General features: G+C 34.8%; 2 protein-coding genes and 1 long non-coding RNA gene across 3 annotated transcripts; 1 reads left to right on the top strand and 2 right to left on the bottom strand.

Moving 5' to 3' along the window:
- The first annotated feature begins 1,215 nt into the window (after nt 1–1,215).
- On the top strand, nt 1,216–2,809 carry LOC122024861. The gene is made up of 3 exons (XR_006123516.1): nt 1,216–1,566; nt 1,812–1,958; nt 2,074–2,809. It is a non-coding gene; the product is annotated as an uncharacterized LOC122024861 (long non-coding RNA).
- A 6,329-nt stretch (nt 2,810–9,138) lies between these two features.
- On the bottom strand, nt 9,139–12,210 carry LOC122023264 (ribosomal RNA-processing protein 8-like). The gene is made up of 6 exons (XM_042581330.1): nt 12,124–12,210; nt 11,183–11,275; nt 10,615–10,728; nt 10,141–10,255; nt 9,947–10,041; nt 9,139–9,281 (listed from the first exon to the last, which is right to left on the bottom strand). Exons 1-6 carry the CDS (start codon nt 12,208–12,210, stop codon nt 9,252–9,254), a joined length of 534 nt encoding a protein of 177 aa, XP_042437264.1. The 3' UTR covers nt 9,139–9,251.
- Nucleotides 12,211–13,931: 1,721 nt separating this feature from the next.
- On the bottom strand, nt 13,932–17,047 carry LOC122023263 (serine carboxypeptidase 1-like). The gene is made up of 14 exons (XM_042581328.1): nt 16,898–17,047; nt 16,608–16,756; nt 16,369–16,448; nt 15,805–15,927; nt 15,626–15,728; nt 15,458–15,495; nt 15,247–15,348; nt 15,089–15,169; nt 14,856–14,999; nt 14,702–14,770; nt 14,493–14,614; nt 14,295–14,408; nt 14,167–14,212; nt 13,932–14,072 (listed from the first exon to the last, which is right to left on the bottom strand). Exons 1-14 carry the CDS (start codon nt 17,029–17,031, stop codon nt 13,986–13,988), a joined length of 1,392 nt encoding a protein of 463 aa, XP_042437262.1. The 5' UTR covers nt 17,032–17,047; the 3' UTR covers nt 13,932–13,985.
- Between the last annotated feature and the right edge of the window lie 225 nt (nt 17,048–17,272).

Raw genomic sequence — 17,272 nt, 5'->3', positions numbered from 1 at the left:
TTTGGACTTGTATTAGTTTACCTTATGGATATTGTTGATGAGCTTATTTGGATTTGTTTTACTACACGCCTGCCTAGACGGCAGAAGAGGTAAGTTGATTTTATCGACGGATTTGAGCTTTATGAGTGTAGTGGAGTAGGACATCAGTTTTGTACTTTATGAGTGTAGTTGAGTAGGGTTGTTTTTTAGTCTTCTTATCATTGCTTCTTAGTTGTTCACTATTAAACTGCGTGGATGTTGGATGTGTGATTGTTGCTTATTTATTGTTCTGGCCGTGTTGGACGATGTATGCGTGGCCCTGGGGGTGATGTAGAAAGTTTCAAATTGTCCGTCGTACAGGGGAGATGTTGCCGAAATTTCTTCGGACAGGAACTCCTCCGGGGCGTGACAATAACCTATCAAAATACTTTTGGGTAGAAGCTATTAGCATAGCCTACTATGTACAAAACAGGACCACTATAAACAAAACTCATAATAAAATATCATTTGAACTCTATTATAATAAACAACCCAATATTAAATACTTTAAAGTATTTGGATGCCTAGTCTATATACTAAATATAAGAGAATACTTAAGAAATTTACCTCAAAATAGAAAATAGAATTTTTTTAGGCTACTCACTAAACAGTAGAGGTTACAGAGTATATAACAAAATTACACTAAGAATTGAAAAAACCACAAATATAAAGTTTGAAGAGTCAAATCAAAACTTAGAACAAACCCAGAATCAAACAATAGAATTTGTTTGAGGTACCACCAGTCAAGGAGCCGGTGAAAACCGAAGTCAGGAAGAAGAAGATCAACTTCAACTGAATGAATCTACTAGAATCATAAGAGTAAACTCAAATCATCTAATTGACCAAATAATTGGTGACCCAGACCTAAGAGTTCAGACTAGGTCATCCTTTAGAAATTTAAGTCAAATATATTTGATCTAAAAAATTGAACCTAAAATGATAGAAGAATCCTTACACTACAAGAAAATTAGGATTACACAACACTTAAAAGACAACGATTTTTTTAAAAAGCATTGTCCTTTTTTCTTTTACAACGCTTTTAGTGAAAATCGTTGTCTATATTTTTTGTTTCTTTTTAAAGACAACTTAAGAATAAGTATTGTCTATTAGTATTTTTTGGGGGTCAAAAGACAATATTTTTGAAAAGGCGTTGTCTGATATCTACTTCAATTATTTTTTAACACCTAACCTCCTCCAACAAAACCTCCCCCTTCGCGAAAACTCCAAAACCTAGCCTCAAAACTCATCTCCACCGAAACTCGACTAAAACCCATCTCCACCAAAACCTTCCTCTGTGCCTCCTCCGTCACTTTACCGCGTGCGCCGCAACCTAGTCTCCTCCGCCACTCCTCTGCACCGCTAGCGACCTAGTTTCCTCCGCTACTCCTCCACGTTGCCCACAACCTAGCTTCCTTCGCACAAAGGGTTCCAAGAGGTTTCGTCGTTCCTCGCCGCGAAGTCATCCTTTGCACAAAGGGGCTTCATCGTTCCTCACAGAGACGTTGTTCCTCACCGCGACGTTGTCCTTCGCACAAAGGGGTCTTGCCGGTAATTAAGAAGCTCCTTCAGTACGAGAATAGACGTCTGGTTTTCCTTTTCTTGTTGCGATTTTGGACTTGTTGTTTTGGATTTGTGTTATAGTTGACACGGTTAGCTAATTCCGTTATTGTTTTTCTTCGTCCTCGCCTCCATTGTCTAGATCACCCCTTTTCTTCTCTTATTTGTGGCTTTTCACTTGCCTTGTTTGGATTCTTTCGCTTGTCAAATGATTTGGAGATTCTTGATCGCCTAAGGAGTGAGCTATATCCCCTGCCAAAGAAGAGATCGCCTAGTGATGCACCTTTCGCACTTGTTCTTCTCTGACTGTCCGCAACCATTGGATATCTGCGACATAATTCCCGCACTTAAAGTGGCCTTGCAATTGCATTCATCTCCTATTGGTAAGGCTTCTTCACTATACAGATTATTCCTTTTTTTCTTTTTAAAATTTAGTTTCTGGCGAGGAATGAGATACGGTTTAGTTGTTGAAATTTACTGCTGGAATTCGTTGCACAGAACTACATGCATAGAACACAAGTGGATCTATAATTCATTCCAACTCATTCTACATTCAGAGAGTTAATTTATGTTAAGTGGGCAAAGTGTTTGCGGTAAGTTTTGGTTTCTTTTCTTACATTATTATGCTAATGATTTTGCAAATCATGCTTTGAAGCTGTACTTGCTCTATTTATTCTAATTCTTGTATCAAAATTTTTAACTTGTCAATAGCATTCTTCTTCTAAATAACATGAATCTTGAGACAAATCTATGTTGCTACATGCTGTGTGCATAAAAATTGTTGATATGTTTCCTGAATGACTATGCTTGATTTGGCCTTTAGCTTACCCTTGCAGTATAATGTCAATTACAATAGTTAGCATTGATATAGTGAAACTGAGAAGTACAATTGTTGATTATTTTGATTTAGATATTTGACGAACACTATTCTTTGGGGGGGGGGGGGGGATCTAATCTAATTTCCTCTTACCTTGTTTAAAACAACTTGCTTGCCACCATTAGTTAGAAGTTAATGTTAGGAAAGAAATAGGAAGCTTTTTCGAGGAGAAATCCTTATGATTTGATTTTGGGTTTTTAAATTATGGGAAATGTCCTTTGTGCGAATACTCATTTAAATACTTTTCTTAGTGCATCACATTTGAACATTTATGTTAGTATATCCCTCTTCTAACAAACTGAAATTTATGTATTTAACTATATATTACACAGTTTGATTCATACAGCCGACCCCACCTAGTGGGAAAAAGTTTGGTTGTTGTATAACTATATATTGCATAGTTTGTCCAAGAAGGTAAGAATTTGTTCCTTGACATTATTTTCATTATCTAAGATATTCTCTCCTTTACTTTGACATTTTTATTTTGATACATTATTTGTTATCATGTTCTAATTGGTTAGCCTCATGTTTTAAACTCTACTAACACAATTGTCAGTTGTTATTGTGCTAATTTTGAGTAGATGTTGTTATTTAATGATAAAATATTAACTTGTAAATTGTAGATATTTTATCATATGCCACCAAGCTATTCATATATATTAATTTTGTCGGTTGCTTTGTGCTAATGGTAAGAAATAGTTGCTCATATTATTATTTTTTTAGTATTAATATGCTATGTGTACTTTTGAAATCTTGAGTTGAATCAATAGACTTCCTTGAAAAGCTTGAACACATCCAGCCATCTGCTTACAAAATATTCATGGTAAGCTAACTTGTACTCAAACCTATTTATTTTCTAATAATTTATGCATAGAACTTGCTTTATTCATCAAGTTGAAATGTTCTATTCTATGACTGATATACTAGTTTTTGTCAATAACTCCTCTTCATAGTGATGATAATGCATCATGGGATATGGTCATGGCCAAAGATTTGTGGGATGATAAGCATGTTGATGGGAAGGATTGCTTACAACTTCACCCAATAATCCTTTGTACTTGTAAAAGAGAGAGAGACCATATATTTCTTCACCCAATAATCCGTTTATATGTAGATATTTATATACATAAGGGAAAGTGTTAGGGTCGATTTGTGCTGGGGGGGGGGGGGGGGAATAGCTCATCGCGCACTCATTGTCTTGCTTCGTGATGATGTTGTTGCAGCGGAATGAACTCGAAACAAACTTACAATGCTAACACAAAAGATTTACTTAGTATTCATCTCAAGAAGATGTGACTAATCCAAGGATCCGAATGTGACACACACTCCACTATGAAAAATACTCATTTTCGGTAACTACTGAAGGCGGAGAAGCCTTGTACAAACTCTTAGTACAAGAAAAAAGAAAAGGGAAGCAAATACAAGTAAAATCTTACAAGATTTACAACATGAAACCCTAACCCTAGTTTGTTCTTCTTGTGGAACGCCTCTTGACCTTAGAAAATGCAACAACACTTGACTCCAAGACGCTTCAAGAATTGGTGGCGAAAACCTATGAGAGTTGTGAGAAAACAGTGGAGAAGAGTTGCTGGAATCACTACGAGGAAGACGACTTTAAACTCAACGTTTCCTTCGCAACGGCCACATCCCAATCGATTGATTAATCGATTAGGGAGGCTTGAATCAATGGTTGATCGATTCAGAGCGCCTCTATGCTCGCTGGAAAATGACCGAATCGATCGCTCAATCGATTCAGCCTCTATTGCGACTTCAAGCAATTTCCAGCTCCCCAATCGATCGGTCGATCAATTAGCGGTGCTCAATCGATTGACTGATCGATTAGGTAAGCTTCTGTGTGCATGATTTTGCTTCCCAATCGATCGGTCGATCAATTTGGCCAGCCTTCGATCGCGCACACAACCAATCGATCGACTGATCGATTAGACTACAGTCCAATCGATTGGTTGATCGATTGGCCTCCCTTGGACTTGCTTAACTCAAGTTCAAGGTTCCCAATTTCAACATCCGGTCAATCGTGACCTGTTGGAATTCCTCATGTCTAGTATCCGGTCAACCTTGACCTGCTGGGACTTCTTCACCAAGTGTCCGGTTAATCCTTTGACCTACTTGGACTTTTCTCCTTGTGCCAAGTGTCTGGTCCTTCATGAACCACTTGGACTTCCTTCCACCAGATGTCTGGTCATCCTTGACCCATCTAGATTTCCTTGTGCCAAGTATCCGGCAAACCTTTGACCTACTTAGACTTCCCAACACCAGGTGTCCGGTCAACCTTGACCCACCTGGATTTTCATATGTCAAGTATCTGGTCAACCCTTTGACCTACTTGGACTTTCCAACACTAGGTGTCCGGTCAACCTTGACCCACTCAGATTTCCACGTGCCTAGCTTTACTCACCAGGTCTTTCCACTGATCGGCTTTACTCACTGGGACTTCTACCTGCCTGGCTTCACTCACTAGGACTTTGCTTCACTCACCAGGATTTTTCAACTGCCTATCTTCACTCACTAAGTCTTTTACAACTACCTAGCTTCACTGACTAGGTCTTTCAATCTGCCCGACTTTACTCACCAGAACTTTCGATATGCCCGGCTTCACTCACTAAGGCTTTCCAGTCAAGTATCTAGTCAACCTTGACTTACTTGACTCTTCTTCACATCAACCTAGTCAAACCTTGATCAGGGAAGAATTGCTCCAACAATCTCCCCAATCGGACGATTGTACCTGCAATCTCCATATATTGTCAAACATCGAACTCAAACATCGAAACCCAAACATCAAAACTCAAGCTTAGTCAACTCAAGCTTAATCAAACTGGTCAACCTTGATCCAAGGGATATTGCACCAACAGAAAGATGATCCTATATGATATATCTATCAATCATTAATTACAATCAATCACAATCTCTATAATCAAGCTAATTTAAATCAATCATAATTCCTATAAATAAAGGACTCTTCGAAAGTATTCAACACTTCCCCTCAAGCTGGAGCATATATGTCAATCATATCCAGCTTATCACAAAGTTCCGAGAATTATTTTTTCTGCCCTAGCTTCGCTGTGGACCTTTGAGGAGAGTCTAGCGAGCGACGTTACGAAGAGAAAAGGAAATTACGCGAGGCCACATAAACCTTGATAACAGGGCAGTCGCGCACAGGCGCATTTTTTAAGTCCCGCAACATATCACCTTTGTGTGTGCGTGCACACACACATCAACCCTCACTGCGATGCCACGTCACAACAATCCCTCACCACACCCCCGCCCTCTCTCGCCACACCCTTATGCGAATCTAGGTTTTCTAGCCCTTTCCATGCCCTGCCCTCTCTGATCGTGATTTCGATCATGGGCGCCGAGCCTCCCTCCCTTGCCACAACGAAGCTAGGTTTTCCCTATACTGCAACAAAGCTAATTTTACCCATGTGTCCCTCACTTTCCGCGACAAAGCTAGGTTTTCCCTCGCTGGCTGATTCATCTCAGCTGCTGATAAGCTGGTTAGGAGAGTAATTAAGCTTCAAATATCTATCTTGACGGTCTTCCTCGTCACCTCATCAAGTTTTGTGAGTTATACACTCTACAAAGTTCCTTCTCATTTGATGTATACATCTCAAAATCATCAAGTGCATTATATATATTTACCATGAATGTATTTTTTTTCCTTCCGAATTTGTTATAATGAAGATTGAGAAATAGAGATCAATACTTGCTAACTTGTATTTGCTATATTGTTACATGTAAATCTACTAGTATGTGGTTGGATATTCTAATAACATCGAGATATCTTTTTTTCATGAACTTTGTTGATATCTTTAGGAATATTATCCATGCTATTTAAACAATTTAGAATCTAGGATTAAGTTAAGGATATGTTCTCTTTAAGAATCATCATATGAATAATTTATTGTCTATACTTATTATATGTTGAGACTTATTGTACATTGAGATCTACTGTACTAGTAATTTATATATATATATATATATATATATATATATATATATATATATATATATATATATATATATATATAAATGAAAATCTTAGATTTTATACGTGGAGAAAATGGGGTTGTCGCAAAAACTGACGAGTATACGATCTTAATTTTCTTCTTAATTTCTTTGTCACAAATTTTCTAAACAAAGAAAGGAACTCGTTTCCTTCTTCAATATGCTCACTAGCTTATTTGTTCCACTTAATATCTTTAGGAATAGGTTAGCAGTGAAGTAAATGAAAGGGAAGAAATCATAGTTATAATTCACTTATAAAATGATATGATTCATACATATTAATCAGAAATGAAAATCAATTCTATTCAATACCATATAGATCTTATTTTATATAATCCTAAAAATTAGAAATAAAATAAATTAAAAGTCAAATATAACCAACTAAAAGTAAATATAACCCATTAAGAAATTGATTAAACCTAATATACTAGAAATTAAATCTAAATCATTGTAAAAAAAGAAGAAGAATTTTATATTATGCAATAGAGACATAAAGGAGGAAGAAAGCCAAATATCAAATCCGATGACGGAATAAATAGAATTTTTAATCTCCCTTAACAATGAATGAGGAGAACAAGTCTTACTTAAAATATCAATGAGGGAAGCGATGGTGGCGTATAAATATTGTAATAGCAAAGTCATCTTCCATTTCTAGATGTCAAAAGCATTTGGCAACAATTTTCTATTGACGTTTCATTTCTATGCAATGAAATAAATAACAATTTGTACAGAATCATGAATTTAAGATGAGAACCTGCATATTTTGTTATGATCAAATTCAGCTCCTGCCTGTATTATTATGCTATTTAAGGGAATATTCTATTATTTTACATATTTTTGGATGTCACAACTATTCCAAACATATATTATTTTTTAAAACATATTTTTAGTTTTTTATCTGGACTTTATGATTCATAACTCATAAGTTGATGCACTTCATGATTTGCAAGTTTGCCAAAATAATTCATGATTGCGTTACCTGGTTTCGATATAGATCCATTTGACTATTACAGAGCCATCGTTTAATCATAAAAAAAGGAAAAACAAGTCGCTATAGGCAAAAGAAACTAGAAGACAAGTCATCATAATGAATTCAATAACAAGAAAATAAATGATCATCTTTCATAAATACCATTAACTTGCCTATAAGCATATAGCTCCAAATGCAGTGAGAAAACAAGAACAAAGGAAAAACTTCCTCAGAATTGCTGACAAATGAGCTACATAGCCAGCGTAGAGATGCCTACTATTGACTATTATATTTTTCATTTCAGAACACCCTACTATCCTTAGACATTGAAGATGATCAGCAATCCCATACATGGCCATCATCTCACTACGATAAAGCTTGTATCCATCCAATGTTTGTGGCCCTTATAGTCACCAAATTCATCGCTTCTTATATATGCAAGGTTTTAATTCAGGCCATTCAATGCTTTTGACTTTGGTACTTCTTTCCTGTAAAACAATATTGGCAACTTCAGTCAAACCTATTATGAAATATGTAAATTCTTGGAACTAAAGCAACTGTGCGATGAAATCTTACCGTTTTCTTGAAGTAGAACATAACAAACATCTTATTAGAAAAATCCTGGAAACCAATTAATTTATCATTAGCAACATAGTGGAAGGCGGGTTTCTCCCACTCATGAGAGCATTGGCTAGGATAACCATTCAGTTTGTCTAGTTAGATTGTGCTCGCTGCAAATAGAGAGCTTTAGATGGCTGAATGAACTAACCTTTGCAAGCAAAGACAAACCAAGTTGTTCAATGGCTTCGCAAAACTCATCAGGATTAGCTCTTAGGATCAAACCTACTCCGCACTTCAGCTATTAGAAGCCAGCCACTGCACCATGGTATGGGTAGCTAATCTATTAAAATTCATTTAGAAAAGAACATGAAGGCTGAATTAAGAACAAAATTGCATGGCTAACCTGGGCTTTAGAACTCGTTTAGCTTCCAGCAAATAGTTATGGTAGTTGGTTCCCATCAAAGACAAACAGAAAACTGCTACATCTATGGAGATTGACTCCAACGGTGTCTGCCCATAAAAATGCCCACAGTTACTTGTTAGCCATGTTAATATCAGGTATGAATATCTACTATGGGTCATAATTGTGTTAAAAGTGATGCATGGGATCAAGAATATCTAGAAGTCCGGGTGTCAACACTGATATTGGGAGCGGGGACCAAAGGGTGCAACTGCATATCTGGCTAGTACTCACAGAAGTTTGATGATGATCTTATACATTAAAAGAAAAAAATATAGTAGAATGCATTGCAACTCATCTGTCTAACATTAAGAGGGGTGGCAGTTACAGTCAGCATTTTACATGTAAACTTCAGAGGAATTAATTAAATGATCAACTGTACAACTATCAATGCAGAATAAACAAAGCAACATAAATGATCTTGTGTATCCTTTGTAAATTTGCTTTGTTATTTGAAAAAGGCATAAAATACATATTCTGACTGTGTGATATCTACTTAGGTCATGTTATTCATTATTATGATGGTTGTGGATATTTTCTAACGAATTGTCACCATGTACATGGAAGATCGCCCTCGTGACATTTGTCCACGAACATATGAACATATTGAGTCATTGACCCCCACTGCAGACTGCCACCATCTTAAGAGTTTGGCATCAATGGAAAGTTGGAGACAATAGTATAGATTGAAAATTTCATTACCTCTTCCCTATTCCTCATCCGAATAATCAAGGTTTTATCCCTTATTTCTCCTCCTCTCCCTCCTTTTCGCCTCTCCTTTCTCTTCAATCTCCCTCTCTCCAAGTAAACATAGCCTAAGTCACAATAACAGAAGCATAAATCTCAAATCACCGTAACAGAACCATGAATCTTTTGTCTGAATTCAGCCAACATTTTCAATCCCTTATTAGTCAGTGCTTACTTCACCAAGGAAGAGGTTCACACCATTAACTGATACAAATGAAAATATAAACAAAAATAATTAGAAATAGCAATCTGGGTGGGAGCTGGCAACTGATCCTCATGTATAGGCGGGCAGGTTTAAACAGTTCATGATAGAATTTTTTTTTTACCAAAATTCCTATTCTTTTGTTTTTTTTTAAATAAAGGCTGAACTAGATCTGACCTGGGACTCATTTTGGGTAGAAACAAAAGAAACTAGTGATTTGATTTTGAAATACCGATTGCCGCTACTTTCATTTGAATTTGGAGTACTAGGAAGTAATTAAACATCAAGACAAGTCATTTTAACATTATGTAACAGAAACCAGTAATATATGAATATAGTTAATTAGAACTTATCAAGAACAATGGATCTGGTGTTTAAAGGACATATCACAAGAAGAATAGCTAGAAAGAAATCAAAGTTTAGATCTTTATAAACATAGACAGAAACAAAGAAAAATAAGTAAAATGCAATATCATGTTAAGGAAAATAATCAATAATGAAATCATTACAAAGAAAAGAGGTAGTGCATACGTGAGCCATATCACAGGCAATTACTGATGGGTCATTGGAAACAAGGTCAATGGAGAAGACCTTATTCTTCACATTTCTTGCTAGTGTTGCATTCCCTAGAGTATGATTTAAATGATTAATGCAAATAAGGTTAATGTTGTCACTTGAATATAGAAATAATATTCAGCCCAAAGTGAATTTCAAAGTATCCTCACCACAACCAAAATCAGCAACTGTCAAAGAAGAACTATGACTCTTTAGCCATTTAATGATCGTGTTAACTGGTTGTTGTGGCCAATGCAACATTTGCTCTTGGTATCCTGCATGATACTAACAAGTGAAACATAAGTCACAACAGAATATGTGATACTTCACGTCATAATCTAGTCCTGAAAAGAATTTTTTGCTTGCTGATGTAATATAAAAGGGTAAATTTGATATGGAAGGAAAATAAAGATAAAGGAGGTAAATCATGCTCTCAAATCAACTAGGTTTATACTAAGGCTTCTTCCATACTCTGCTCATTAGTTAACTTTCTATTTCAAAACATCTAGACAAATTTCCTCAACATAACTGGTTATGATAAAGGGCATAGAAACTGCAGCAGTTTATAAGCAGCCTCAGCAAGTCTAATCAGACTGTGTTGGGGAGAAAAAAAACAAGACATACAAATGAAAAAGTAGACTTACCACATTAAATAGTTGCGGATCATCCTTGAATAAGTTGAATGCCTCGGTACCATTGCAAGTGTATAATTTCTCATTTAACATTCTGAAATGGCCTCCTGATAACCTCATTCTCATCTACAGATCAGTTAGAACATTGTGGCTGTGAGGAAAAAAAAAATGTAACGACTTGAAATATAGAAACGAGAAGGCAAAGAGTCCGAAGGTTAAGAAAAAAAGATGGCCAAAAAAAGAATCTTGTGAAAAGAAAACACAGACCACGAAAGGAAGAAAAGGGATCAAGGAACAAAGGTGCAATTTTTTGAAACCCTACACAAAATTCCTCGGTGCCAGAGAGTGTAGTTCGGATCCTCTGTCCCGAACTGCCTCTGTCCCCATGTCCCACTGCCGATCGGATGGTCCAGATTGCATCTCAAGGATGCATTGTATATCACAAGAATATTGTACACATCTTAAAGATGTCATGATGCCTTGAGATGTAATCTGGACCGTCCGATCGGCAGTGGGACATGGGGACAGAGGCAGTTCGGGACAGAGGATCCGAACTACAGAGAGTGATGCGCCTAATTACCTTCTCAAGGAAACCAGGTTGCGACTTGGAGTTGGATGAAGGTTCAACCTTTCTCCTCTTAGGATGGGGTGGCGGCGACTTGTCACGCTGCGCCTTTAGGGTATGTTTGGTTCAAGTTATCATGTATAATCTTGGTTATGTGATTATCAGGTAATCACATAACCAAGGTTATGGGGAATAAAACATAACCAAATGTTGTTTGGTTCGGTAATGCAACAAAAACTTGTTTGTTTGAAGGTTTTAATGAATACCCTAGTTTAATATTTTACCGTATTACCCTTAGTTACAAAACCAACTATACATAATAATAATAATAATATTATTATTATTTATTTATTTTTATGTTTTTTACTTTTATTTTTCCTGTATATTTTTTTTTACTTTTTTATGTGTTTTTTTATTTTTTAATTTTTTTAATTTTAATTTTTATTTATTTATTTTTTTTATTTTAAAATTTTTTGAAATATTTTTATTTTTTGAATTTTTTTTAAAAAAATTTAATTTTTTAAAATTTTTAAAAATTTTAAATTTTAAATTTAAAAAAAAATTTAAATTTTAAATTTTTTAAAAATTTTAAAATTTTTATTTTTAAAATGATTTATTTTTTTAAAAAAATAAATTTTAAAATTTTAAAATTTTTTAAACATTTTTTTTATTTTTTATACATTTTAAAATATTTTTTTACATTTTTTTCTCTTTTTTTTTCATGTTTTTTCTTATCGGAGAGTATTTTTGGTAAAAAAAAATTCGTTAACCCCGGAATCAAGAATAACCTTAGTTTTCTGAGGTTTTCCGATTCCGGGCTGCATGACCCTTTTGCTGACGTGTCGGGCATAAAACATTACTCGGGAATCATCGAATACCTAAACCAAACAAGGTTTTTGTTGATAACCTTGGATGGATAACCAAGGTTATCAAGAATAACCCCGAACCAAACGCACCCTTAGGGTTGGCAACTCCGAGCTCTTGCTGGTTTGGGGCCTTTGCCCCTTCCGCTTCTTCCGAGGTGTATGGGGTCTAGCATCCATCGTCTTCGAGGTGCAAATTATTGACCACCAATAAAGACGATGGAAATAACCGCAAGACGAGTTAGGAAGATGAGCTGTTATCCATTGGTCATCGATTTAGACGACAACTCACCATAAACCCTAATGGATGAACTTTGTGCAATTTAGCGAAGGAATTCCTTATTTTTCTTTTAAAGTCCCTTGGACGAAAATACCCTAACCTCAGTACCCATGGAGACGACGATTTCTCAATCCTTAACTTGAATTCAAGGTTTAAAATCGTCAATTGGTTCATCACAATTTGTCATGATTCCAAAATATTATATTAAAAAAAAAATTATAAATTCATGTAATTATTTATGATTATTTAAAATAATCATATAGCAAAAAAATTTATTTATTATTTATTAAATAATTAATTAAAAATTATATATGACATTTTTAATATTTAATTATATTCTCACTAAAATATAATAAAATGGTAAAACGAAAATAATAATGTGTAAATTATTTATGCAATGATGGTCTCAAATGGAATAATGTGTATCAAATGCATAGAGATTTAGCGGAGAGTACACATAGAGCTCATGACTTTGATATAGTTGAGTTGAGATGGTAATTAACTTAAACATTAAATTGGCTTGATGGGACTGGGTTTCTAATAATAATAGTAAAAGGTAAAAATCATCAACACAGTGATTCTACACAGTCAGTTTCACAATCATATGTGAAAGAGATAAATTAGAAAACTATACTTGACTAGTACAGATCAAGATTTTTTTTTCTCGACTTTACCAAGATAGAACGAGAGTTTCTTACAAGGTGAACTAAAAGATGGTCCGTTAATAAAGTTATGAAAGATCTAAGAATTTAAAAATTCTTAGCCTAGTATACTTTAGCGTTGTTGCAAACTTGAAAATAAAAATCTTTTGGTAAGAGTTTCAAAAGTTTATGTTTGGTCTATGTTAGGACATTATTTTTTTTGATAAATTTTATTCAATTAAATCTAGAAAAAAAACTATGAACATTTGACATTTCTTTTATCTTCCTAAAATTCTTTATTAAAATTAGGAATGTGAATTTCCGAATCCGAGGGATAATCTAATATTTTAAATTAAGAGTATACTATATGTTTAATTTGATGTGTATGAAAATATATATTTGATCTCCGATGGATAAAAGAATGAAAGTTAAAATTCTGATAAAAATGAAGATGAATATAATCGTACGAAAAATATAAAATCTAACCCATTAACGTGCCTAATTAAAACTAGCTTACAATATAATCTTTATTCTATTCTTCATCAATTATAGGTTGGATGTAACATTGGAATGTGGACACAAGGGAAATTATAGTATATCTAATACTATTATAGAATTATAGGGGACTGTGTAGAACAAGAAAATAATTGTGAGTTGGGAGCCTTATCAATAAAAAAGAAGTGATTTTATCCTATTTCGAAATGATTTTTTATCCTCATTAATACAGCTTAGCTATTGGATTTTAGAGAGATGGGTTAATGATAGTCCCTTGCAAAACAAAATGCAAAACAAATATATAAATATTAGCTAGATAAAAAGAGTAATTACTAAGATATATAAAAAAATTTAAATTTTCAATAGAGAAACAGAACTATTGGGTTGGATTTAATAAGAAGTTCAGATAAATTAATTATGATCGAACTTGTCTTCAACTATTATGAGTATTTTTATCAATCTCACACAACAATTAAAGCATGACCAAAATACTTTGAAATAGCTTCACAACTTTAATGTAAAGATTAAGGCCAAAAACATCAAAGGCAAGAAGCACCACCAAGCCACCTCTCAATAGCCACCAGTGCCTCATGGGGCATGTTCTCAGTCACAGTGTGGCCGCCACCCTATTCATGACAAGGATTAAAACATTATTTATTTTTCTTATTTATTTTAATTTGCATGTTCATGGAAAAATCTCAAAGAGATCAAGATTGTCACCCTGAATGTGGCGAAGCAAAGGTTGTTTTCAAATTCTACAGCATACCTGTTCTAAGAACAAAATGAGAACAAGATGAAAAAGCTGCTGAAGCTTATTTTGGTTTATTAAAGAAAACTGACTGGCTTACCCAGCAATGCTGCCATCAACCGTCCAGGGATGCCATTTGTTGATGACAGAATAGTTGAATGATTTCAGCCATTGGAGTTGTCCAGTATATGGAAACACCAAGTCATGATCCCCACTGAAAAGGATAAAAACAAAGAGCAACCTCTTTAAATCATCAAAATTATTCGTCTCAAGTGATTCAAGTTTATGATGTGATTACTTGTAGATGAACCCTTTGTATCCTTTCTTTGTTAGGTTCAAATGATACTCCATGGTACTCAACACTGTTCTCTCGTAGTTTATCCGTTTCGTGCATCTAATCCATTGCCCAGTCACTTCCCTCTGCAGAGCATGAGTCAAAATTATTTTTTCGAGATGATCGTAACAAAGTAGGTCATTGTTCTACCAGTATAAGAACACTGCACTTACAGGAGCAGCGTTTACGATTCGTCTTGAATTTTCAGATTCAAACAATCTTTCTGAGGTTAGTTCATAACCCTGTCAAGAACAATCTGTCAGTGCTACCAAAGAGTTTTCCTAGAAAGCTACTGCAAACATTTGTTATTCTCTGTAAATTGCTTACATGGCACTCTTCATTAAAGGGACTTGCACCATGAATGACCTGGTACATCTTGAGAGAGTCATGTTCATAGGAGTCCATGTTCACTGCCATGTCGAAATGGCACCGCAAGCAAAGGACATGGAAAGGGTTGATACTTTCAATGTGCTGCAGCAAAAGAGTAGTGCATATTGTGTTACATGTAACAGTGCAACATGCCTTATAGAACAACAAACAAGGACCAAAACTTGACTCACCGACTGAAAAATTTCCATGTTCTTCAAGCATTCAGGATCGTCGTTGTCAACATATTTGCCTTGGCAAGAACTAGCCAAGTCCTGACAAGAATTGAGAATGAGTCGATTGGAACTGCATTAGCAAAAGTACCATAAATTGCAACAAACAATAAAGGCACCTGGTAGTGTTCATCTGAGATTAGCCCTATTCTGTTTGCAAATGGCACCACAACACTTCTTTCGGAGTCGACATCGTATGCTCCATTGCCTATTGTGTAGCCCTATGAGATTTGTGAGAGGAAAAAGAGTGGCTTATGTTTTAGTATCATAAGAATGCAAAAAAGTTAGGAATCAAAGAATTACAGTATAAAAAGTAATGTTAGTAACAACCTTTAAGTTTATCCTTGGTTCTTTACCGGATTCTATTCCTGAAATTAGATAAATACACCTTTGTTAAAGACAAAGGAATGAGATTAAACAGCAAGCAACATGATTAATCACTCAAAGCACTGGAAGAGCAAAGGTCCTATTTGGCTGGATCATTTTCTTCAGATATACCTTTTGCAATTTCTTGGGCTAATGGTGGCACAATGACTCCAGTATACGAGCAAGCTGCCAAAAAAAGAGGATTGGGAAGGAACTCAGGGTACTCAGAATACCACTGCATATATAGAATGTGTTAGTATATAGAAAGTATTTGGGATGAAATGATAATTAGATTATTTTTTTGGCCAAACCTTTATTAGAAAATCATACAAATCAGATACTGTTTTATCATCGTTGGTAATATAGTCATCAGCGTTTTCAGCATATGAGTATCCAGTTCCTACTGGAGAATCCACGGAAAGAATGTTAGAAACCTGCAAAACATTTAGCAGTATTAATTGATATTCTGTGATTCCTATGGTTTCTATGCTTCCAAATGTGCCAGAAGCCAACAACTCAGTGATAGAATTATGAAATCCCAACAAATTCATTGTGTTTTGCAATGGAAACTTGAATGAAACATGACAATTGGTTGGGATTATATGATTTTTAGTGGCAACAAAGCTATGGATTATATGATATTATATGTTTGTGATGTTCTAAAAGGGAGTAATTGACAGTAAGATAGGAAGGATTGTCAGACTTTAATATCACTTCGCCCACCCCAAATCGAGGAGTTGAAAAAACAAAAATCAAATAGTGCAAAACTAAATCAAATAGTACCAATTTTATAGTATAAAGAAATAGACCTTGTCTAGTTGAGAACATGATTTTTTTTTTTTTAACAAAAGTCACAAGAAAAAACATATTGGTACCTTAGTCCATGAGTAGGGACTTAGCCTAGTCTTCGGTTGCTTTGTGTAGTGAAATGTATCAGGCACTACCTCAAAAAGACCTGAAACAAGTTAACATTCAAGTGAGTGAAGAAACCAACATATAGAGAGTAATCCAAGAATTCATAAACGCGAATGAAATGATTGGTATCGAAAGTTATTATATATGGAATGTGATATAATATAACAAAATGAATGCAAATAAACTAAAGATGTCTTACCAACAAGATGTGCAAGTGCATCAAGTCCAGAACAACCAGGGCCACCTGTTAGCCATAGTGTTATTGGATCTTCTGTAGGATTTCTTTCTGAAGTTGCAAAATAATAATACATATGTCTCTTGTGTTCTTCATCCCCTAAACCTATGTACCTACTCAATATATCATATAAAAAACAAACGAATGTGAATCGAATAGAAACAAATGAATAATGGAATCCAACAAAAGAACAAGCATTTTTTGAGGGGTAATGATAGATGATAAGGCAAAACTGATTACTTTTTGCGTCTTACCCGGCATAGTGTTTAGAAGGAAATTCACCATCGAATCCAGGAAATTGCTTCACCTCAGCATCAATTGGTGCTCCTCCAACAAAAATTAAAAATAACAATATCAGAAGAAGAGTCATGAGAACATTTGATGCCATGATATCTTTTGATCTCTTCTATACTCTAATTCTTCATTTAAATGAAAATAGGACTCATCCGATTAAAGATTAAAGATGCAAGTGTTTTATAGTGAGAGGTGAGGAAAAAAAGGAAAGCATTTACATCTATCAAAACCTACCAAAACCAAATGTTTCGGGTTTTTGATAAGTTTGGATGGGAATAAAGGAAAGGAATAAACTTTCTTTTTCAGTATTGGAACAGAACACTCTTTCCATATGT

The sequence above is a fragment of the Zingiber officinale genome, chromosome 9B (genome assembly GCF_018446385.1).
Source record: "Zingiber officinale cultivar Zhangliang chromosome 9B, Zo_v1.1, whole genome shotgun sequence".
Classification (NCBI taxonomy): Eukaryota; Viridiplantae; Streptophyta; class Magnoliopsida; order Zingiberales; family Zingiberaceae; genus Zingiber; species Zingiber officinale.
This window is presented reverse-complemented; position numbering and strand designations above follow the sequence as displayed.